This window comes from Mandrillus leucophaeus, unplaced genomic scaffold (assembly GCF_000951045.1).
Source record: "Mandrillus leucophaeus isolate KB7577 unplaced genomic scaffold, Mleu.le_1.0 Scaffold531, whole genome shotgun sequence".
NCBI lineage: Eukaryota > Metazoa > Chordata > Mammalia > Primates > Cercopithecidae > Mandrillus > Mandrillus leucophaeus.
Genome location: NW_012105709.1, coordinates 7,520 through 31,845, shown reverse-complemented (window position 1 = coordinate 31,845; position 24,326 = coordinate 7,520). Strand labels below are relative to the sequence as shown.

General features: G+C 37.3%; 1 protein-coding gene across 1 annotated transcript in view; it reads left to right on the top strand.

Annotated features, from left to right (window-relative positions):
• The window catches only part of UTRN (utrophin), a 512,939-nt gene extending 490,679 nt beyond the window's left edge, over window positions 1-22,260 (top strand). The window contains exons 59-61 of the mRNA XM_011997130.1: window positions 11,874-11,935; window positions 14,478-14,552; window positions 22,055-22,260. Of these exons, the coding sequence (XP_011852520.1) occupies window positions 11,874-11,935; window positions 14,478-14,552; window positions 22,055-22,260 (343 nt within the window). The remainder of the gene's footprint in view (window positions 1-11,873; window positions 11,936-14,477; window positions 14,553-22,054) is intronic.
• Window positions 22,261-24,326: the final 2,066 nt, after the last annotated feature.

The following is a 24,326-nucleotide window of genomic DNA, read 5'->3' as shown; positions in this document are numbered from 1 at the left end:
ACTTTTAAAGTCCATCCTTAATTTTAGCTCTTTTTTAAAGATGAATTTCCGTATGTTCAGGTTAATTATATACGACTGAGAATTAAATTGTCTAAATCAGAATTTCTCTAGTTCAAAATGTTTATAATTTTGGAAGGATCTAATAGGATTGTGTTCTTGTTCTTATGGGGCAGAGTTCTTATGGGGCAGATTGGCAGAGTAAAAGTTAGCATTACCTGGCTTCCCATTGGCTAGAGCACTATTACCAGCTCTGGAAAATAGATATAATATAATGATGGCCAGTATTTTAAATAATAACGTTTAGGACTGTAGCAGTCTAAAAAATCTTCTCCATCACCAGTAAAAGATTGGATTGTTTAAAATATATGTAGTTTTAGTGTTAAATGTCTTTTAAGTCTTTCAAATTTTTAGAAATGTGCCCATTTGTATGTAGCAATTTCCCGTTTTCACAAAACTTGTTTAACCAGGATCTTTCATTGTATAATTTAACAGTTTATTTCCTCATGAAGAAGGAACATCAAATTCTGAAGGTAGAGTTATAAAAGTCAGTATTTATGTGTGAAGAATTGTTATGAAAACAAAGTTTAATTCCCAAATTAATAACCAAGCAAACGGTGAATGAAAAAGCTTTTAATATACACTTCCCTTTGCATGGCTTCAAAAGTAGAAGAAAAATGTTTAAAACAAATTTCACATGATTGCCATGCAAGGAGAATTCCCTGGGGCAAATTTAGAATGTTTATGGCCAACAAAAAATAATATTCAGGTAGAAATATTCAATGTTTTCGATGTTTAAGTATATCATCTATGTATTCACTGTTAAAATATGGCTAGAAAGTTGAAAGGAGACTAGGAAGGACAAATTATTTTTATGTCATATTTTAATTTTATAGATCACTTAAAACCCACTTTGATGGCTTCCCACTGCATTTCTGTCTCTCTAGGTACCTTATTAATATTTTGAAGTGCACTACGGTGGCTCCATGACTCATGTGTGTAGAAAATGATAGAATATAAATCTGAACTGAAAGAGTCTATATAGTGTAAATCCCTCTATTCATTAATATCTTAAGTTAAAACTAGTCTATATAGTATAAATCCCTCAATTTATTAATATCTTAAGTTAAAAACTAGTCTATATAGTATAAATCCCTCTATTTGTTAATATCCTGAGTTAATACTAACATTCGAAAATTTTATTTGCTGCCTCTAAGGTAGACTTTCTGAAACCGATCTAGTGATTTCTTTTCTCCTAGTATAGTGCAATGAAAGCTCATTGTATTCAGGGTTTAAGAACATTTAAAATGGGGCTGGGTGCAGTGGCTCATGCTTATAATCCTAATGCTTGGGAGGCCGAGGCAGGTGGATTGCTTGCCTCCAGGAGTTCGAGACCAGCCTGAGCAACATGACAAAACCCTATCTCTACAAAAAATTAGTGGAGCATGGTAACATGCACCTATAGTCCCAGCTACTCAGGAGGCTGAGGTGGGCGGATCACTTGAGCCCAGGAAGTCAAGACTGCAGTGAGCCATGATCACACCACTGCACTACAGTATGGGCGACAGAGTGAAACTCTGTCTCCTTAAAAAAAAAAAAAAAAAAAAGACAGAGGAAAAGAAAATTTAAAATCGTTCTTGCTGCCTTCACAATATACGATAATCTGCCGTAAAAGCCAGATCTCTCTCATTGTAAATTTTTGGTTATGTATTTTGCACAAGTTGTTCATTTCCTCAGCTAAAAGTTAACTTCCAGGGAGTATGAGGGATAAGAGGAATGAAAGCTTTGGGTTTGGCTGAACTTTCTTAATGCATCACATTAATCATGTAAAATTCACCACTTCTCAGTTTGCCACAGAAATAATGTAACATATAATAATAATAAATATTTGCTGTGGGAAATAATAATGATCATTGTAATAAATTACATTTTTGAACAGTCATTTGCCAGGTGCCGTGCTGAATCTTGTGCATAGATGATCACTTTTAATTCTCTCATTAGCCAAGTGAAGTATAGGTACTATAATTACCCGCATTTATGGATAAGGCTTAATGAATTATCAATAACTGCATTAAAAGTAGTTAATAAGCACACTTACAGCTTGCTTGAGATTACATAACCGGTAAGTAGAAGAGCTAGTGTTCAAACCCAGGGATTGTCTACAGCTCCTGAACTCCTGATCACTATGCGGTGCTGTGTCCTGGCCCCAATATTAGTTGAGTCAGAGGATCGAAGTTTTTAGTCCCATGGAAACTTTGAACAGGATGAAGCATTATATTTAGGAAGGAGGATAGTAGTGGAGAAAGTATGAGCAAACATCTTTTCTTTCATACTGTAGACTGGTTACCATTTACTATGCACCTCCTATGTGCCAGCAACTGCGCCCAGCCGTCCAAGGACAAAGCCCATGCTTTTTCCAGTACTCCACCCTGCCCTTGTGTAGGCTTTTCCATAAGCTAATTTCTACAGGAGAATCTATTTTCTAAATGTTTAAAGCAGTTTCACACTGTAGTCTGGTAATGGAGAAAGGTGCTTTTTCATAGATAGGAAGATGTCATTCCCACAGTCCTTGCCAGTTGGACATTGAGAGGAGCTCTGAGGTGGGGAAACATATTCTTTGGCCTTCCTCTATCTTTCCCCATTCACATGGTCCAAAGATTTCTGTCAATGGGTAGATTTAAGTATCTGTGGGTAAGATGGCCAACAAAGCTGGCTTGTAAGTCCTAAGGGACTTGAAACACAGATGGTTCTCTATACATCTGGCCTGTTGGTAAGTCGCAGTATTTAACAGAATTTAGTAAGGTATAGTTAGGAAATAAGGTTTAGCTTTTTCCTTATGACATCTTCTCTAAAGCCTGAGTTGTTGACTTTTCAGTAAGCCTTTAGTTTTGCTAAGGTTGACTATTCTGTTCTTGTGACAAGGTGTCACCATCACAATTTAACAATTCTATAGCTCGGTTTTTCCCACTGGAGTCTGAAGTGCGCACGTTAATTCTTCATAGAACCCTAAATACAATGTACAATATCACACAACACACAGCTTTCATTATGAACATATTAGTAACCTCTGGTTATATATACCATGCATGTCACATTTTCTAAAACTGACATTCCTCAATATTGCAAAATATAACCAGCATAAACTTGTCTATATCTATAAAATTTGCAGTCTTACATTTCTTTCCCTTGTTCTAACTCCCTCTTTGAGAGGATCCAAATGAAGATTATCCTCAATTTATTACATCTCTCTTTTTACTTTTATTTTCTATTCTTGTGTCCGTTATTGATAATCCTGCAAAGCTCTTTTAGACCCCCTCTCATTCCCCAAGGCCACCCTCTACCTGCCCTAATCCTTCAGTAACTGAAAGGAAATGAAGTTTGTAATAGTTGTAAAATCTTGGGGAGCGAGTAGTTGATCTTTATCGCAGTCATACAGTTCATTTGTGTAGATTATATAAACTTGTCTTGGCTGAACTACACATACCGTCTAGAGGAGAGAATTCATGCATATTTCTTTAGAAGAAGTGTATACCAGCTTAGGAAATACAGGAGAAATAGTCCTTCCCTAAAGAAGGGCAGAGAGGAGTATCAGCAAGGCAATCTCCAAATACTCAACCTAACAGGAAAATGAAAGCTAACAAAGTATGTGTAACAGCAACTGCAAAGAATTAACATAAAGCATTTTATCATTAAAGGTTATAGAAAACTTATCCCAGAACAGAATAAACCCATGACAAAGGTATAATTAACAATGAAAAAATAAACATAGCTCTCTCCAAAAGGGTCCCTACAGCAGTCTTTATTTCTGCCTTCCCTCTTCAGTGAAGATGAGGGATGGTATCTTTTCGGTTCCAGTGTTTTAAGTGAAGAACTGTTGGGCCACACTTTGAATCTCTTTCCAGAAGTGGAGCTTGTGGTTTTGGTTTTAATGATAAAGAAATAAATGAAATAGAAACATAAGAAAAATGTACTGGAGAGTCTGTTTTTCTAATAGTCTGTGACTCTGTTTTTATTGAAAATAAATATTTAAAACTCACTGGGCCAACTCTGCTGATGGGGAGGTAAGAACAAAATTGATCTATGAAAGAATGTAAGTACCTTAGGATCACTAAAGTCCTGGGCTTGGAGGGGCTTCAGATAAATGAGCATAAGCATACCTTGGCTAACTAAAAATCCTAACAGCAGAAAGCCTGCCCTGCAGCAGCCAGCAAACCATCACTGTGAAGAAATCTTATGTATTACTGGTGTCCTAGGTAATTGAGGTAATTTAGGTGGAATTGACATTGTCTTTGAGAGACATTAGGTAGTTCAGGACTTAAAATATCACCTTCACTGCCATTAATCTACATATTGTTGGGCCATGGAGTAGTATTTTGGTTTGGAATCTTCTAGATTACCCAACTCTATTGCATTATAATGGCACCATCAGCCTTACTGGGCAATTTGATTTTTAGGGTAAGGGATACAGTTAGTAGAGTTCTACCATACAATCTAGGTAGGATCACTGTGGGGCTATTCAGAGAGGGAAAAAAATACCTATACTCTATAAAGATTAAATTTTTAAAACTGCCATTGCAATTAGCAAAAGTACAGAAGTAATAATGTTAAAAATTGTAAAATAAAAAGAAATATGCTGATTATAAAGTAAAATAATACAGTAAAAGATTTCATATAACTATATAGAAAAAATTAGAAGTAATTAATCCCTGCTTTTAAAAATACATAAAAGAAAGAGATAAAGTAGTAATTTATCTTAAAATAAAAGGCTAAAAGCTACAAATCCAGCTTTTAAAAGCAAACTTAAGGGATACAGTGATCCCCTCAACTGTTGTGGGAACATAGTCCTAGTGTTAACACCTTCAGATAGGGGCATGCAAGGCTCCCCAGGGCCAGTGCAACAACCAGTGATCTACAGGAATTTGGCTGATGGTCTGAATCTCCCCAGTTTGAGAGTCAGGGAGATGAGGGTAGGGTTGGGTGGGAGGTGGGGTTCCCTGTGAATTCTGGGCTCATGTAGAAATATTATCAAGCTAGAGGCTCCCCTGGGTTTACTGAGTATTTGCATGTTTATATTTCTAGACAATCTAGTACCCTCAAGACAATTATCACCTATCCCTCCCCTCACACATAGGCACATCAGTTTTGATCATTAATTCTACTACTTTATTTAAAAACAAACACAAATAAACTTTGCCTTATTGTTTTGTAACAATGGTTCTATTAGTCATACATGCAATATTGACATCTTGTATTTTGGGGTGTATGATATGGTAGCTTATTTTTATATAGTCCTTTCCATGTTTGTATCTTTAAATCTACTCCTGAGTGTGAAATTATTTTAAGTGTTATTTGTTTAAGAGACAAGGTCTCACTGTTGCCCAGGCCAGAGTGCAGTGGTGCAACCATGGCTTATTGGAGTTTTGTACTCCTGGCCTCAAGTAATCCTCCTGCCTCAGCCTCCTGAGTAGCTGGGACTACAGGTACATGCTACCAGGCCCAGCTAATTGGATTTTTTTTTAGAGGTGGAGTCTTGCTATGTTGCCCAGGCTGGTCTCAAACTCCTGACCTGAAACAGTCCTCCTGCCTTGGCCTCCCCAAATGCTGGAATTACAGGCATAAGCCACTGTGCCCAGCCTAAATGCCTTTTATAGTCAAATCCTACAGAATTATTCATTATTTACAATGTTGTCTTCCTGCCTCCTGTCTTCATTATCATGAGATACTAATGGCATTTTTAAGGAAGACTCTAAACTTTTACAGTACCTATTATCAAGTGGGATCATATATCTTATTTGAATTTTGACAGAATGTTTTTTTTTTTTCTTGAAATCCTGACCTCCACACTTCTTAACTTTTCTCTTAAGTTAATTTTTTGTTTCTAAAAGTATATGGATTTCCTGCCTTTAAAAGCTTAGAGGACTGTAGACAGTGTTTGTGAGTGGATGAGGAAGTTGAATATAACCTGAGGAATATATAAGTTACTCCTACAGCTTTCTCACCCATTACCTCCATCCTCTCCCCAGGGGCTTTTCCACACAGGCACACATACCCACACCCAAACCCACACCTACACACAAGCACATGCACAGAGTGAGAATCGATGTTATTGATGAGGGTACTCCACATTCTTCCTATGTTCTAGTCTTGGGTGAAACAAGGACTGAAAAGATTATAAATTCCAAAGTAAGTATACCACCTCTCAGATCTTTAAGAAGGTGTTACTCAAATAAATGATGTCATATCAGATTGCCAACATTTGTTTTCACTCTTCATACTTTAGGCAGCTGAATGCAAAATTGATTAGTTGGGAGCTCATGCCTGATTGCTGTATATATCTAACTTCTATAAGTGTACATAAAGTAGATGTTAACAGAACCTGTATTTTGCTTGTGTCAACTTCCTTTTCTGGAGACTTCTGGTTTTCTCATAGCACCTCCCACCTTCCAATACACTATATAACTTATTTACAGTGTTTCTCGTCTCTTATTTTTCCCCATCCTGAGGCATGGCCACTCCACTTGGCACCATGGAGTTCATAGCTAATATTTGTAGGACCAGTTTGAATGCAGGAGAAAAGATAGAAGCCAAACAGAAGTGGCTTGAGTAGTGAATGGGACACGAGGAAGTAGATGTGGTACACTACGCATTGGTGAATTTTGTCTGTGAAGGAGAGAAAAAAGGTGATAACTAGCAGAAAAGGTAGATTTGAGGTAGGTGTGTGTGTGTGTGTGTGTGTTTGTGTGTTTAAGGATGGCACGTTGTAAACATTTATATTCTACAAAGGATAGTCTTCTTGAAAGAGGGGTTGACAGTGCAGCATAAGAAATTTTTAAGAAATCGTTGGGAAGAATTGGCCTTTAGTAAGAAGGGGGATAATTTCTCAGTTAAAGGGGGGAGAGGATGACAAACTGGCAGATGGAGGGAGGTTTCCTGAGTTGGTGGAGAGAGAAAAGAGTCCTCATCTAGTGGTATTTAGGTTTTCAATGAAGCATGAGATAAAGTGAAATGATACTAAGGCAGAAAAAGAAACCAGTTTGGGGAGAGAGATAGCAGTAGTGAATTTCTGTTTTGGAGTTTGGGAAGGCAAGTTTATTAGGGAATGTAGTGCAGTTGCCAGGAGTTGGACATTTGAGGTTTGAAATCACTTATTTAAAGTAAAACTAGTCTATCTGTTGAGTGATTTTCTCCAGTTGTTTTTATCCACAGCTGCTCAGGTCCGGAGTAGGCAAGTAATTGAGCTGATCCAGGCTTGGCAAGGGGTGAGAGAGAAGCAAGGGAGATGAAGTTATTTGTAATGATTCTAATGATAGACCATGGACTCAAATTTGGACACATTCATCAAGAAATATTTTAAAACCTTAATTATGGAAATATACTTCCATATCAAGAGTCTAGGCTTAAAATGAGACTATCTCTTTAAATCCTGTTTCTATTACTTACTATAGGACCTCAGGCAAGTTATCTAAGCACTCTCTGACCTAGTGTTTTTTCATCTGTGAGATGGAGACAGTATTGTCACCCAAATCACAGAATTGTAATCCAAATTGAATTTACACATAGAAAAAGTTTATCCAAAAAAGTTTACTTGGTACAAATTGAGCACTCAAATAGCATGTTATTACTGTGATTAATATAATACATCCTGACCTAGTATGTTATATTTTACTTTGCACAGCAAAGAAGAAATACTTTTCTTTCTGTGATTGTCTTATCTCAGGGCAATATACATAGTTCTTGTCCCCACATTTGTATTTTTACTTAACTCATCTTTAGTTTTGTTATGTTATATGCCTTTATAATTATAATTGGAATGGAATGATATATAGCAAACCTCACAAAATCCAGTTATAAGCATAAAATTGGATAGCTAGTAACAAGTATATTTGGTAAGTGTCAGTTTTTGAACAAGCAAGTTGCCTTCTGATCATCCTTTAAGATTTCATGGAAAAATATCAGACCACTCTAATGAGGACAAATGGGTTTAAGAAGTGTCTTCCCCAGAGCAGTCCTTTGCCCAGAAATCAATATTTTACCAGTCTATCAAAAGTGCATGTCCTTTGCTGTTGGTTCATTGTGTTACATATTAGGCAGTATTGCAGCACAACTTTTTTTGTTTTATTTGTTGGTGCTACAATCTTATATTATTTGTATTTTACTTTCTGTGACTTATCAGTACACATTGTTATGAATAATAATAGGTGGAGGGATATACTACGTCTTAACCTTATGGGCTTAATATTTTGATAAAGTCCATAAAATGCAGAGATTATATGTTATCCCAGCTGGGGCACTTCAGAGTAAGGGGACACTTTTAATAGTTATACCAGGATGCTGATGTACAATTCCTGTATACAATCTAGTATAAAGCAGGATTTATGCTGCTTGAAGTATAGTTTTCAAAATAGGCAAAAAAATCTTGACTCTTTTATGAATATAAAAAGAGCATGTTTCATTTAACTCATAATAAGGGAACCAGTAAGAAGTTATAATAAGGGAACCAGTAAGAAGTTATAATAGGTTCCAAAGAGAATACAAAGTGTCACCTATTTATAGTCAGATTAGGGATGCTAAAATGAGTTTACCTCTGGACGCAAAGCTGACAAACTGGTCAATATCCACAGGACAGTAATCAATTGCATTCCCCTGGGCACAATTTGCATTTATATGGACAGAAATCATTTGCATTACTATCTGTTTTCTTCAGTTTGCAGAGCTTAAAATAGCTCAAAGAGAATTTAAGCTTTACAGGATACCCACTGATTTTTTGCCCACAGCAAAGACCTTCACAATTTTTCCCTCCACAGGCAAAACTGGATGGCTGGCCAGCCTAGTTACATGTCACATGTTCTCACTATTGTTTGCTTCATGTGATTTTGTACTTAACTGTTAATTGCTACTTTGTTGGGTTTTTATTTTTTATTTTTTTAATTTTATTCTTGGATAGATTCCCATGGCTGTTGCCTTTTAAAAAGAGGATTTTTAGTAATAAAATCATAATTTTATTTTAGAGCTTATCAAGCTGCACAATATGAAGTCCCACTCCCTGTTCATATTTGAGATTAATTAGAACCCAAGCTGTTGTTATTTTGGGGTAAAATGCTACTATTCTGTTTTGGTTACCTACTCTGGGAGAACTTCAGGCATTTTGGCAAGAGGAGCTGAGCTATCTGCAGCTGTTCAAATACTTTAAGCCTTTGGGTTCATTGTGGATTTTGCTTTAACCTTCTCCCCTGACTTTAAAAAAAAAAAAAAAAAAAAAAAAAACAGCAGCCAACTGCATCTCCTGTTTTTTATTTCTGTTGTTTGGTAAGCGGCAGTTATACTTTTGTAACCAGAGGCTGTATTTATTTTCTGTGTTGGCAGTTCTGCCTAATGAATCAACTGGTATTGAATTCACAAAGGGAGATGCCCATTCCCTCCCTCCATCTGTTTGCCAAATGTGTGTGTTCCCCTCAGCTCTCAATAGTGGTTTCACTAAAAAGAGCCATTAGCAAGTGGTGTTCACCTTGAATTCTCAGTTCTCAGCCTGACTGAGAAATAGTGGTATTTTCCTCTTGTGATTATGTAGAGGCTGTGTGAGGTGAAGACCCACACCTGTAATTCCAGAGAAAGCATATTTGTTGTTTAAGTGTAACGCCTGGCTCTACATGACCGATGGCTTTAGTTTGATTCTTGAGCCTTGGTTTGCTCCTTCATGATGGGATGTCTGTCTCTGGACAATACTGTTGTCATGGGGATTGAAATTCCCTGAAAGAGAAGACAAGAGATCAATGAATCCTAGTAGGTTCTCTCAGACCAGGGAGCCCATGATGCCTTACTGGAATTGCATTACCTCCTCAGCAAATCCTTCCATACTTGTTGGTGATAGGGAGGAAATTTTTCTGAGACTCTGCATTTCTGTAAAGCTCTGAGCCTAATGATGAATACCAAGAATTTAGGTCAAACAACTTCAGTACCCACTCCATGGGCTTTGGAGCAATTTGGATAGTATCACTACCATCAAACCAAAAGGGTGGAATGGTTTTGTTGGTGTTCGGTAGTGGACTATGAAGTAGAAGTATTTGTCTCTGCATTGAAGTCAAGAATCTGGGTAGAGGAGCCAGACAACTTTCCAGCTCTTTCTAAGACAGATCTTCACATTGTAGTTATATTATTTTGTTTGAGATCTTGGAATTTCCAGGATACATACCCAGTTGCTAATATTTCCAGGATACATACCGAATTGCAAATACACACTTTAAATATTTTTCAAAGGTAAGTTTGAGTTATTTGGGGTTTTTGTTACCTGTGTGTATGTAACAGTGATGATGTTCTTTTCCCAGTGACGTGCCCCAGTTTTTGATATATTACATAGGCTTAAAAACTAATTTCTCTTGAATTTGATTTTATGAATGTTGTAATATCACTGTCTTAGATACTATGTTGGTTCATTTAACTTACTAAATAATTTTATAAGAACTAGGTGTCATTTAAGAAGTCTTTGGAACACTATTATGTTATTAATATACCCTGACCTAGATAAGGGGCAGTTAACTCTTTTTAAATGTAAGGCCACTGACCCACCAAAGTCATGAACTGTTTATCTAAGAAACTTAATTGAAGCATTCCATTTATGTTTTAATCTCAGTTTATTACCCCAAAAGTTCCATCTAACGTATGAATTAGTTTGGAAATTTACAGAAACAGAGAAAGTATACAACTTGCTTTTAAAGTGAAGAACATGAGGAAAATAGTTTAATACATATAGAAAATAATAATACTGGTTAATGGGAGGAAGCTGAGAAGAGGAACACCGAGTCAAAGTGGCAAGAGACACTTGCCTGAGGGGAGCGGGGAATCCAGATACACATGAAGAGAAGAAAGGGTAGATTTGCGCAGAGGACGGTTTGACTCAAGGTGGAAGAGGAGGGAGGCTCCGTAGATTGTGGGATGATGTCATTCAGAGTTAAACTTGTTTCTGCAGCCTTTGGAAATATGACGAGACTTCTAAAGGGTAGTGACTCTTACAGCACTACTCTGCTGTTGGAGGATTTGTTCTGAATGATATCTACATCTGCTTAACAGATATGGGTGTATTCTGGAGCCTGCATTGATCTGGCCACATCAAGTCAAGGCCCAAGGGTTCGTGACAGTCACATTTTATATCTAGGTTTTAATTTTTAGTTTCAATTCTGTTTGAAATAGGCAAAGCAAAAAGTTTCATTTGTCTTTTCACAATGTAGTTGCTCAAATGAAATTTATTATTAAAAAATTTTATAAAAAACTTTTGTATAGAGAGATGAGGTCTCGCTATGTTGCCCAGCTGGTGTCAAACTCCTGGGCTCCCATCTCAGGCTCCCAAAGTGTTGGGATTATAGATGTGAGGCACCACACCTAGCTAAAATTTATTATTAATTTTTTTTTTTTTTTTGAGATAGTGTCTCACTCTGTCACCCAGGCTAGAGTGCAGTGAAAGGATCTCAGCTCACTGCAACCTCCACCTCCCAGGTTCAAGTGATTCTTATGCCTCGCCCTCCTGAGTAGCTGGGACTACAGGCAACTGCCACTGCACCTGGCTAATTCTTGTATTTTTAGTAGAGACAGGGTTTCATCAAGTTGGCCAGGCTTGTCTCAAACTCCTGACCTCAAGTGAGCCACCTGCCTTGGCCTCTCAAAGTACTGGGATTACAGGAAGAGCCACTGTCCCTGGCCAATGTTTCAAATATTAAGTAATAATTGGGCATTGGGTTTCTGAATGGTTCATAATGAGGGTAATTTTGCATGTATTTTTAAAAATTTGAAAAAAAAATCATTTCCACTTGGGTATTTCCTTTTTGGTCTATATGATGTTTTTTGATCTTTTGTTTATTTTTACAATTTTACCTTTTTTTTCCCAGCCATCAAACACAGACCACCTGTTGGGACCATCCTAAAATGACCGAACTCTTTCAATCCCTTGGTAAGTGTTATTAATAGTAATTAATTAACCTAAACAACTGAGAACTGTGTATTCTTTTTCTTTTTTTCTTTTTCTTTTTTTTTTTTTTTGAGACAGAGTCTCACTCTGTTGCCCAGGCTGGAGTGCAGTGGTGTGATCTCGGCTCACTGCAACCTCTGCCTCCCGGATTCAAGCAATTCTCCTTTCTCAGCCTCCTGAGTAGCTGGGACCAGAGGCGCCTGCTGCCACACCTGGCTAATTTTTTGTATTTTAGTAGAGACACAATTTTTTTTTTTTTTTTTTTTTTTTTTAGACGGAGTCTCGCTCTGTCGCCCAGGCTGGAGTGCAGTGTCGGGATCTCGGCTCACTGCAAGCTCTGCCTCCCGGGTTCTCGCCATTCTCCTGGCTCAGCCTCCCGAGTAGCTGGGACTACAGGCGCCCACAACCGCGCCCGGCTAATTTTTTGTATTTTTAGTAGAGACGGGGTTTCACCGTGGTTAGAGACACGATTTTACCATGTTGCCCATGCTGGTCTCGAACTCCTGAGTTCAGGCAGTCCACCCTCCTCGGCCTCCCAAAGTGCTAGGATTACAGGCATGAACCACTGTGCCCGGCCGAGAACTGTATATTCTTAAATAGGAGCTAATCACCAGCTTTTCTTACATGGCATGTTAATGTTAAAAGAATCATGTCATTGACATTTAAAAGCAGTTAAACTTCTAAGGGCAATGCAATAAACAAGTACTGCCTTTCTTAGGAGAATTGTGTGGTTTGAAATCATGTGAGCCAAAAGGACTTGATTTACAGGGAGGAATGTAATTGTAGGTTTTACCTCCTTCGTATTGAGTCATCTTAACCTTCAGCTTTGCACGCAAAAATATATACATAAATACACAGTTACAATATAGCCAACTTCAATTCACTGCCTTAAATTTTCCTTTGGCTCACTTTTTATTTAGTACATGTCATCAACTTAGCTCACCTTGTTTAAATTTGTCTAAATTGTTAAAAGCTAAATTCATTTTTATACAAAAATGCAAGAAAACACAGATGAGAATTCCGATTTTGTTTTAATTTCTAGGGCAATGTGGCTTTCAACTTATAGTTTAACCTACTTCCTCTGTTTGGTTCAGTGGGTTTTTTTAAAGTTTTCTCTTTGGGTAGCTAAGGAGGTGCTGGAGAGAAGAGCAACACCTGAAGCCTCCCTCTCCTGTTTCAATAAAAGGGATGCCCCCTTTTTAATCTCTTCAAATATTGGGCTTCTGTGTGAGTTTTTATTTTGGTGGGTGAAGGGTCCTGCAAAAGTTGGACAAACAAAAGAGATATCACTGGTTTGCTTAGCTTGTAAAACAAGGGGCAAATTTTGATGATATCTGAGTTTTCTTTTAACTCTACTAATCTCTGATACTCTGTCTTTAGGGGACGAAGAAAGAAATTGCAATATCTATTGTTTCCAAAGAGTTGAGTATTGATTATAGGATCATTTTAACGAGATCTGCAAAAGGACAGAAAAACAAATCGATCAGGATGGGAGGAACATAGAATTAAGATGAGCTTCATGGATAGTGAGCTGGACAGTGTGGCTGGAAGAAAATGAAGTGTCCTTGGGGGAGATGCCCCTGGAGGAAAATCTCCTTTATTGGGAAAAAAAAGGAAGAGCCCTCTGCCTACTGTGCAGTGCATTTAATAAGCTGTGCTTTCTCTTCATTACCTGCCTCTTTTTCCTACCAATGAACTGAAAGGGGTGGTACCTTTTCTCACCCATCATAAGGGTCATAGTGACACTCCTATAACAAAAGACACGTCAACCAGAAAAGCACAAGAAATTTACTTAATCAAAGTTTTACCTGACATGAGAGCCTTCAGAAGACTCAAAGACAACAGGGAAAAGTATCTATTTTTACACTTAGATTGAGTGAGGAATGGATGACTGCATTGAATTGTGATTGGATGAAAGGGTATAATTTAATGATAATAGACTGAGAAGGGAATTCCAGCAAGGCCTATCTGTTCAGATTCTTCTTGGCTTCTCCCTGCCACATATTCCTCTAGGGACAGGATATCTGTTGCAGGAGAATCTTCAGGAGAGAAGGGTGAAGGTCACAGTGAACTTGCTAGATTTTATGGCTTGCTTTGGGCAAGAGGAGTTCTAGTTTTTATGACCCACCTTGGGGAAGAGGAATTCTGATTTCTGTTTATCACTTTGGAAGGAGAAAGAGGGGCAGGAGACAAAGACCCAGAGGTCAGAGAGACCTTACTTCTGAGGCCTTTCAGTCTCCTTCATTTCAAAGTACTCAACCCACCATGTTCTGAGCCCTGACACCTGTTTGAAAATACTTTCTTAGAATTTTCTGTGTAGCACTGCTTTGAGATGTATCTCAACATGGTCCTTAAGATCATTTAATTTTTTTCTTGGATACATGTTGGGGAATTTGGGAGAAGACTTTTTATTTCAGGCAGACATAATATTTTTTCATCATCCAAAGTAACCAAATACATTCTTGGCATTTAATATATATTCAATAATAAGCCTATCTTCGAATTGTTCCTTTTTCTATTTCAGCTGACCTCAATAACGTACGTTTTTCTGCCTACCGTACAGCAATCAAAATCCGAAGACTACAAAAAGCGCTATGTTGTAAGTTATTCTACCAAAGTTAATCAATCTGTTACCTGAATTGCCTTTTTTTTAAAAAAAAAAAAAAAGAGAGAGAGAAAGATAAATGAAGAGGATGGAGTGTTTGCCGAGTTAATCTGGTTTTCAGTGTTCCTCACTCAAGGAGTTGGTTTTGTTTCTATAAATATTTTATTACTTGCCCCATCAGTGTGCAGTACTGAACACATGCCATTCTTACTTGGAGAACAAAATTAACCAAAACACAGGAGTAATGTAAAAAGCTTTTTCAAAAATTGTGCTGCCACCCAGTTTAAGAGGATTAAATCAAAGAAAGTATTAAGTCATGTGTTTTCAGTACCTTTTGCCCATTTGGAAGTGTAGAGTTCCATTTTGTCTCAATTTGTATGAGACAAATGTATATAAAGAAACACTAAAAAATCACATTCCTGATCTAAATTTGAACTGGCACCTTAACAAGTTAGATAAAAGGCTCTGTTTTCTTTTAAATATATCTTGAGACATTTAGTATTATCAATGCATTTTTCCTGTGGAGGATGTGTTCAGAGTGGAATTCTGTGACAGTCCTTTCATCAAAAGGATATTTTCCCCCCAAAATAACCTAAATTAAGTAGCAATGTGAATACTTAGCATATAGATTTATGCTACCTGGATTCTATTTGTGGTTGTAGTTCTAATGATTGAGTCTACCCTAGACTTTGTCAGATAGTTGATATGGAAAGTGATATTTACCTATTCTTTTAAGATAGGGTAAATTGAAAAGTTCCAAATATTCTTGTTTGCTACCTTTTGTTAACTGTTAATATATGTCTAGGCAGTTCAGTGATGCTTTGAAAATTATGCTTTGAAAAATGATATGTTAGGGTTGAAAAATCTGCTCCTTGAAAGTCAACAGAAATTAGCAATAAATTTTAAGCTGGCTACATGAAGAGAGTTGAGGAAAGAGAGGTATAATGTCATTCAGAGAAAACAGCAATGCAAAGCTTGAAAATAAGAAAAGCTTAAGCTATATATGGAAAAGAGGTCTACAGGGCTGAAAGACACCTCCAGATAAGTCTATGCAAGGAAGAATGAGATGACCTTGACTCTTGCATAATCCACAGAACCTCAAAGATAATTAGCAGGTTGTAGTAGTTGCAGCAAGTGTTGCAGAATTACCAGGACAAATAAAAGAAAGCCACCACCCTCTGGCTACTGATCAGTATGTTGAGTGAAAAGGGAATAGGAAGTAAATTATGAACACACAAAAGGGATGTTTGGTCTGCGCAGGAGTCCGTGGTGACAGCAGTTTTGAAAGAGACTCAGCTGCACCTCCAGGATTCAGCTGATGGGTCTGGAAGTTCTTCTCAGGCCTGATGAGCTGTAAAATGGGGACAGATGACTCAGCCACAAAATTTCCATTGACAGAAGACTGCTTTGTGTCGTTATGAACATGGTCCCAGTTTTCAACAACACTTCTGGGTGGCTAAACATATTAACACATTTAGTGTTTTCTTCTCTTGGTTCTTTGGGTTCCTAAAGAAAAAACCCCCCTCCTCAGCTCTTCCCTTCAAACCTGAGATGAACAGAAGGGACTCCTCCAACTTCTAAACTAAATTGGTAGTGACAAACAACTAAATGACAGTTAGAAAAGGGCTAGATTGTATTGGATTTCAAGTGTATGAGGTGCTTTTTTCAGAGCCAACTGGCCTTCACTTTTCCCACTGCCTTCTCCCACTGCCCTCCAGCCAAGGCCTGTGGGCCACTCCTGGAGCTCACTAGTTTATTATTAATCTGCTTCTTCCTCTCCCTTCCTTTCCATTTACTAGAAATACCCTGACCCTTTCTCTGCAATGGCCTATAACCCTTTATTCCTCCCAAATACTGTTAAAGATTTACCTCTTTTGGAAACATTTATAAGCTAATCCTACCTGTCTCCATGGTTTTCCCAGTAGTTTATGATTGCCTGTAATAGCAGGTTCTCTCACCTTAGTGACAAGTGCTTGCCTTTGTGTGCTTGAATAATGTTAGGTGGATTGCCCTGTCTCCACTGTGAACTACTTTCAGTCATGGCTGTCTCTCATTATGTGCAAATCCCCACCCAGCATAAGGCAGAGGGCAGTGTCATTGTTCATTCATTTGTTGGGCCCCAAGATTGTGCAGGAAATAAAACATTATAAAGGGACTTGATTCTCACAATCAAGGAACTCATATTTGGAGAACGTTGCACAGGGACCCAATGCCCTGCTTACAAAAGATTCCTGGTGCCCTCAGAACAGAATGGTCTTTGCCTGGCTCACCTCTCTGTCCACCTCCTTCCCTCTGCTCCACCGGGGTATCACCATTTCATCATCCACTTAGTGATAGAAATGGCAAACTCTGTATTCCATTCCTCCTGCCTAAAAAGCACTTGTCCTAGCTCTTTGTATAGGTTGGTGCAAAAATAATTGCAGTTTTTGCCATTAAAAGTAAGTTAGGGTATTTCATTAAAAGTAATGGCGAAAACCTCAATTACTTTTGGACCAACTTAATACTTCTGTTCTTCCCTTGGCTGGTACACTCATCCCTGTAGGTCTCAATGTTGTAGATCACCTCTCTTTTAATGAGGTTTTCTATGGCTCCTCATAGAACTGTTCTTTTCCTTAGATGACACTTCTGGTGCTTGATTTAGGCACTAAGGCAAAGTGTCAGTCATAATTTTTAATAATCTGTTTATTAGTTATTGTTTGCTTCTCCATCATGGGAGGGATAAGTCTGTGTTCTTCTCTACTTAGGATCTCAGACAATTTCTGGCACAGAGCAGGGGTTGCTTAGGACACACTGAGTGAATGATTTGAGTTTGAAGGTTATATAGCAGTACGCCAGAATACGTGTCCAAGGAGATTTATAGCAGCACTTTTTAATAGTAAACTTATTCAGATTTGGCATATTTATAAATATAATACAGCAACAAAAATCAATGAGCTTGTAATCAGCATCAACATGATTTAATCTTAGAACTATAAAATTAAATGAAAAAATTAAATAGCAGAAAAAAATTTCTACCACTTTGTTCCATTTATATGTAGTTCAAACCCATGCAAAGCTAACTGCTTTATTATTTAGGGACACATAGACACTTTTAAAAACTGAAAATGAAATACAAAGGTTAGTGGTTAGCCCCGTAATTGTAAGAGGATGTAATTAGGCAGGATTTCCAAAGGGCTTCCAAGATAGTGGTAACATTCTAATTTTTTTTAGCTGTGTGATGGACTAATGGGTATTTGTTCTATTATTTTCTTTTAGACTACATGTATGTATTTTCTGTATTCCTTTGTATTTTGATTTTGAAACTTTATGTGATAGGTAATAGCAGAGAAGCAAAAGAGAAGTATATTCTGAGGAGGAAGAGAGTCCCCTCATTATGAAGAAGGCAGGTTTGCTTGATTAGTGGGCATATGAGCCAGGCTATAAAAGGCACCTGGGATTTAGGCATGAGGTAGTTAATTGGGGATAAGAAGGGCAGGAGTTATCTGTGTGAGAATTAAGGTGTGGATGGTGTTCAGGGAACATCAACTTATAGAGTCTGAATGGAATAGCTTAGCTATTTGTCCAATATCCAGAAATTTCCTTAAAGTTAGTTTAGGTCAATTTGAAGGTCATTTCTTTCCTGAAATTCCTTTCTATTTTGTTCCTCAAGTTCTTATTGTGTTGTATTTCATGTTTGGATATTTTTCATTGTAGAATGGGAAGCCATGAGGCATTTTCTTTATTGTGGGAGTTTACAGATAGGGCCAGAGGTGGAAGTATGCTTTAGGGAATAGCTAAGCAAGACCAAAGGGCAGAGAACAGAGAATGAGTAAATAGTTCAGGCAAAGGATGATCCAGGCTGAGCTGACTGGGAGTTGTAGGAAGGGAGATGAGGGTCTGGGTTTTAAGGCTGCCTGAGGGAGAACTGATGACTGGGGGAATTGGGTAGTTGGTAAATTGTGGAGGGTAGAAGAAGGAAGGATGTTAGGATATTTCATGGTTTGCAGATTGGATTTCATCATGACAAGAAGGCTAGGCCTTTATGGGTAGAGGTTCTTGAAAGAGAATTATGTAGCTCTTGTAGGGATCAGAGCAGTGGTACGCAGGTCAAGTGTTAAGGCAGGAGATCAACAGGAGAAAAGAGAATCTGGAACCATCCAAAGAGAAGCAATAACAGAAGTAAGGGGAGTGAGTGAGGGCCTCAGGCTCACAGAGTGAAAGGCCAGATGTGAAACCTTGAGCTCTGCCTATATTTCTGGGGAAGAGGAGATAGGAGAAATGCTAAAATAATAATAACAAAATAATTTAAAAAAATAAAGAATGGCTACATAGCTTGACACCTGGAGAAGTGTCAGAGAAGCCCAAGATTGGGTGCTAAACAGTGTTCATTGTTTTGCAGAGCAGGAGAATGATGATGCATTTCTATTCCATCCACTGTGCCTTATATGTGGGGTTAAAGAAAAAGTCAGAAAGTTGGATAGAAAATGATTCTGCTGTTTGTTTCATTTACCACATGACTGAGCTGTCATTTGTCTCCCTTTTAAACGAGAAAATCTTAATCATAATTTTCTATGATTTAAATGCAGTCAGTTCTTTAAAGGTACGTAAATGTGACACACTTCAGGAAGATTTATGCTTGACTTAGGCACTAAGACAAAGTGTCAGAGTAAATCACTAAAAATTGAAGACATGATAGTCTGTGGGATGTGGCAAATCAGTGTCACAGCTACAGAGTGTATCACCAGGGAGACTTCAGAAAGAAATGCAGGAACAGCCTGATGCAGGAAATGGACTTTTTGGAATTTGGTCTGTTGTCACCTGATGCCATGTGGCGATCCAATAGCAGTGCTGTGTTACTGGCATAATTGATGTTGGAATTCAGAAAACTTTGAGCCTTTTGGCCATATTTGAATATGTTCCTTGGTGTCTGTGGGGAGCTGTAGTTCCTTAGCTACTGCCCTTTATTAAACACTTTCCTTTGTCAGGCACTTTGCTTCTGCCCTCTAGAGGTTTACAATTGAAAACTGTACAGTTGACCCTTGACACCCAAAACTTAACATTAACAGTCAAAACATATTTGATATGCTATGTATTGTATACTCTTACTCTACAACAAAGTAAGTTAGAGAAAAGAAAATATCAAGAAAATAATAAAAGAAAATATATTTAATATTCACTAAGTGGAAGTGCTCATCATAAAGGGTCTTCATCTTTGTCAACTTCATGTTGAATAAGCTAAGGAGGAGGAAGAAGAGGTTGGTATTGCTGTCTCAGGGGTAACAGAGGCAGAAAGGGTAGAGGAGGTGGCAGAGGAGGCAGGAGAGGCAGGCACCCTCAGTGGTTAACTTTAATTGGAAAAACTCCACGTGTAGGTGGACCCTCACAGTTCAAACTTGCGCTGTTCAAGAGTCAAGTGTACAGGGCAAAGAAACGAGGTAAGAATGACAGTGAAAATTCCAAATAGTTCTTAGTTTTTTTCTGACACCATCTCTAACTCATATGAGGATTATTTGACTTATTTTTTTGCTATTAGCTTAAATTTACCAATGATACATTTGACATCTGAAGGAAATGAATTGTTTCGTTATCCAGACTTGTATGTTTTATGTTTATCTTTTTTTTAAAAAAAAAGAAAAAGAAAAAGAAAAAAAAAGTCTTCCCTGTTGAGTTGTTTTTGAAATCGTTTAATCTGTACGGGTTTAAAGCAGTTCTTTTAATTTGTAGATAACTTGAAAAAATAAATAATTCTGTTAGTCAGAGAGCTAGCATGGACACATTTCATATATGTCTTTAAAAATTCAAAATTAGTAGTTATCGAATGGTTACAAATGGGTAAATACAAAAGAAGCTATTTGTTCATTTTAGTTAACTGTCAGAATATGTCTTTTTTTTGAGAGAACAGTTTTTGCATCAGACGAAGAGAAGTTGGTTTTATATGTATATAACCTTATTTTTTCTCTTTGCCTCTTATTTTTAATGCTAAAAAGTTAAATATATAACATATATGTATATAACCAAATATTTTCTCTTTGCTTCTTATTTTTTAATGCTAAAAAGTTAAAAAATAAGAAAAAATAAGATTAGAGTTCTTCTAGTCTAATTTTCTTATGCCAAAAGCTTAAATACAGAGACAGAGAAAGAATTTTATAAAAACTGATTTCTATGAGCAGACCTTGAGTTAACGTGGGCTCTAATTTTCCTTACTCAGATGTTTAGATTTGGAAGAGTCATCTCTACAATCAATAAATGTATACATACATGGTAGTTTGGTAATCTGCTTTGTCTGTCTGTTTTCAGTTAGTGAATGAATGACTCAAAATTGATTAAATAAAGAAAGATTTTGTCATTTTCATCTAAACTCCTCCTCAGGCCTCCCCTTGGGCAGTGTGTGCCTGGCCCATGCATTTCTCCTGTTTCACTGTAGGCAAACACCACTCATGAGTAAGCCACACATCACCCACACCGCAGTCCACCATTCCTTAGAGCCTCTGGACTTGATTGAATTCTTGCCTTTTCTCAAGCACTTCTCTAAACCTGGAATTCTTTTCTTACTTCATGTGGATCTCTTGTATTTTATCCATTTTTCAAGGCCCATTTCAAATCGCATCTCTCCAAGGAGCCTTTTCCAGTTGTCCTTCCTCTCCTAGAAGTAGTAGCTCTAGCAGAAATTTGCATATTCTTCTCATAGGGCATGTTTACTCCTCCTTTTAGTAAAGCCATCAGTATGTCTTTGAGAGCAGGGGCTCTGCCTTTGCCTCCTGTGCACACCCTCCTGGCTCTATCACCAGCCATGCCTACCATAGATATGGTGCACATGAAGAGTAAGAATGGGAACAAATTTATGAAGACTAATGGATGTGGGGACTGTCCTGGGAAGCCCTAGTACTTCTTCTTAGCTACAGGTCACCTCTGTGTCAGAGCATCATTGGAAGTAAATCAGGTTATGGCCAGATTGTGACAATCTTATAGATCGGGCTTGATTCAGAAGGCAGTGGAGAGCTGTTATTTTTCTACAAAACCTGTTTTTCAGTAAACTTTGTGTGTAATGATGTACATGATAAAAAACTGCTTAAGAACAATTAGTTTGGCTATGATACAAAGAATGAAGAGAGCAGTGCACAGGCTGTTTGCAGGAGTTAAGATGAGGAGAGCAGTGTAATATTTGATATGTGTTGCCATTTGAAGTAGATTGAGAGATTTATGCCTTGCTACATTTAAAAGCAAAAAGAGCCTGGCAAAGGGAAAACTGGAAAAAGAAAGTAGGAAAAATTAATATTCCAAAGAGCAAAAAATGGGATAAGATTGGGAAGCGACAGAGTCCAGATTCAAAAGTATGAAAGTGTGGTAAAATGTAAGAATAGAAATGTGTTTGTTTCTTTAAAAGCTGAAATTTAGCTAAAAAGGAAAGATTCTTAAATTGAAGAATCAAACTAAATACTTGAGACTAGAAATGCCTTTGTTTTTATGTTGTTATGTAATGTAATGACTGTACACATTCCTTCTTCTCCCCTGGTTAGTGGATCTCTTAGAGTTGAGTACAACAAATGAAATTTTCAAACAGCACAAGCTGAACCAAAATGACCAGCTCCTCAGTGTTCCAGATGTCATCAACTGTCTGACAACAACTTATGATGGACTTGAGCAAATGCATAAGGACCTGGTCAATGTTCCACTCTGTGTGGATATGTGTCTCAATTGGTTGCTCAATGTCTATGACACGTAAGTTTATATTTTTTCTCATTAAAATATAATAAATGAATGAAATATGTTAATGGAAAATGTCTGATTTTTAAGTGAATTTTTTAATAAGTGCTTTCAAATTACTTTCCCAGTGGAAATATTTATGTTTGTTGTTGAAAATGAATGAGTTTACATATCATTGAACTCTTAACAAACGATAGAACAAAAAAGAATGTGTATCTTTCATTTTAAAATTTTGCTTCAATTTACAAAGACTGTCAAATTTATAGTATTCTTTGCCAAGAAGCTAGGGAAACAATATAGCTAAGTCCTACTTCCTTCTTGTTTCATAATGTCTCACAGTATTTCTTTTTTCAAAATAAAAAATCTTCTATTTGTTGTTATGAATTAGAATAATTTATTAGCTCATAATAATCTGCTCTACAATCTTTGTAATCCAACTGAAGAGTGATTTGAATGGCAATGAATGAGATAATCTTTTAATATTCGCTTTATTTGCATAGTGGTTATGTGTGTGTGTGTATATATATATGGTGTTTTAAATAATTTATGCTACAGGACACTTTAATATCTGTCATTTAATTAGGTACTCACTGTTACATAAAGCACACTCACAACTCCCAGCATAACTCATTTGCCATTACTTTGGCCCTTTTGAAAACGACAGTGCATTTGTGAAGTAGTCAGTTCTAGAAAGACCTACTGTGGGCTGACATTTCTGAAACATTAGGAATTACTCATTGTTCTGGTAGGGGGTTGAAGTATGCAAAGATGAAATAAGAAAACTAGAACTGGGCCGGGCACAGTGGCTCATGCCTGTAATCCTTGGGAAGCCGAGGTGGGGGGTGGATCACCTGAGGTTAGGAGTTCGAGACCAGCCTGACCAACATGGTGAAACCCCCTCTCTACTAAAAATACAAAAATTAGCCAGACATGGTGGCGGGCACCTGTAATCTCAGCTACTTGGGAGGCTGAGGCAGGAGAATCTCACTCAAGGCAAAGCTTGTAGTGAGCTGAGATCGCACCACTCCACTCCAGTCTGGGTGACAGAGCCAGACTCTGTCTCAAAAAAAGAAAAGAAAACTAGAACTGTTGTTCTGAAATATTTATTACTTCTTTATGTTGGAAACATTCAGAATACTCTCTTCTATCTTTTGAACCTGTGAGATAAATTATTGTTTACTATATTCACCCTACAGTGCTATACAACACTAGAACTTATTCCCCCACCTATATGTAATTTTATATCAATTAATGAAACTTTCCCTATCCTCCTCTTGCTATTTTTTTAATTAGAAAAATATTTTATCTTTCAGTGTTCACAAATATCTTAATAAAGTCTTTCTAAATAATCAGCCATTGTGTGCTTGAGGGCTCTTAAGAAACTCACTGAAGCACGAGTCTCAGCTACCATAATGAATACGGGATTTACAGTATCCCTGTCCGATATTTTTTAGTACATTTCATTTTAATGCACATTTTAAGTTCTCCTAGGGTAAAATATTACCATTAGCCTTAATCCACCATTAAGTTGCTCTTTAATAATTTAAATTCTCAAAAGATACTTTTTCATAGTAAATCCACCAAAATAGTTGGACAAAGGTGTTTTAACTACAAAGCCTGTAACTTAACTTTTACATCCCAGGAAAATTGCTAAATTCATAGAATACTTCGGAACTCCATTCAGTCCTACAGAATATGGTAGAGGTATACATCTTGAACTACCTTTTAAGGAAGAACTGGGGAAGAGGTTCAGTTGCCTTCTATTGTCCATGGCTCTGACATACTGTTTTGGTTTTCTGGGTCTGCCATAAGAAAGAACGATAGACTGAATGGCTTCAACAAGATAAATTTATTTCCTAACAGTTCTAGACACTAAGAGTGTGAGATCCAGGTGCTGGCCAGGTTGAGTCTTTATGGAAGCCACTCTTTCTGGTCTGCAGATGGTCGTTTTCTCCCTGTGTCTTCACAAGATTTTTCCTTGTCTGCTGCATGCTCATCTCCTTTTCCTCTAAGGACACCAGTCATATCAAATTAAGACACACTCTAATGACCCCATTTTAACTTAATTACATCTTTAAAGACCCT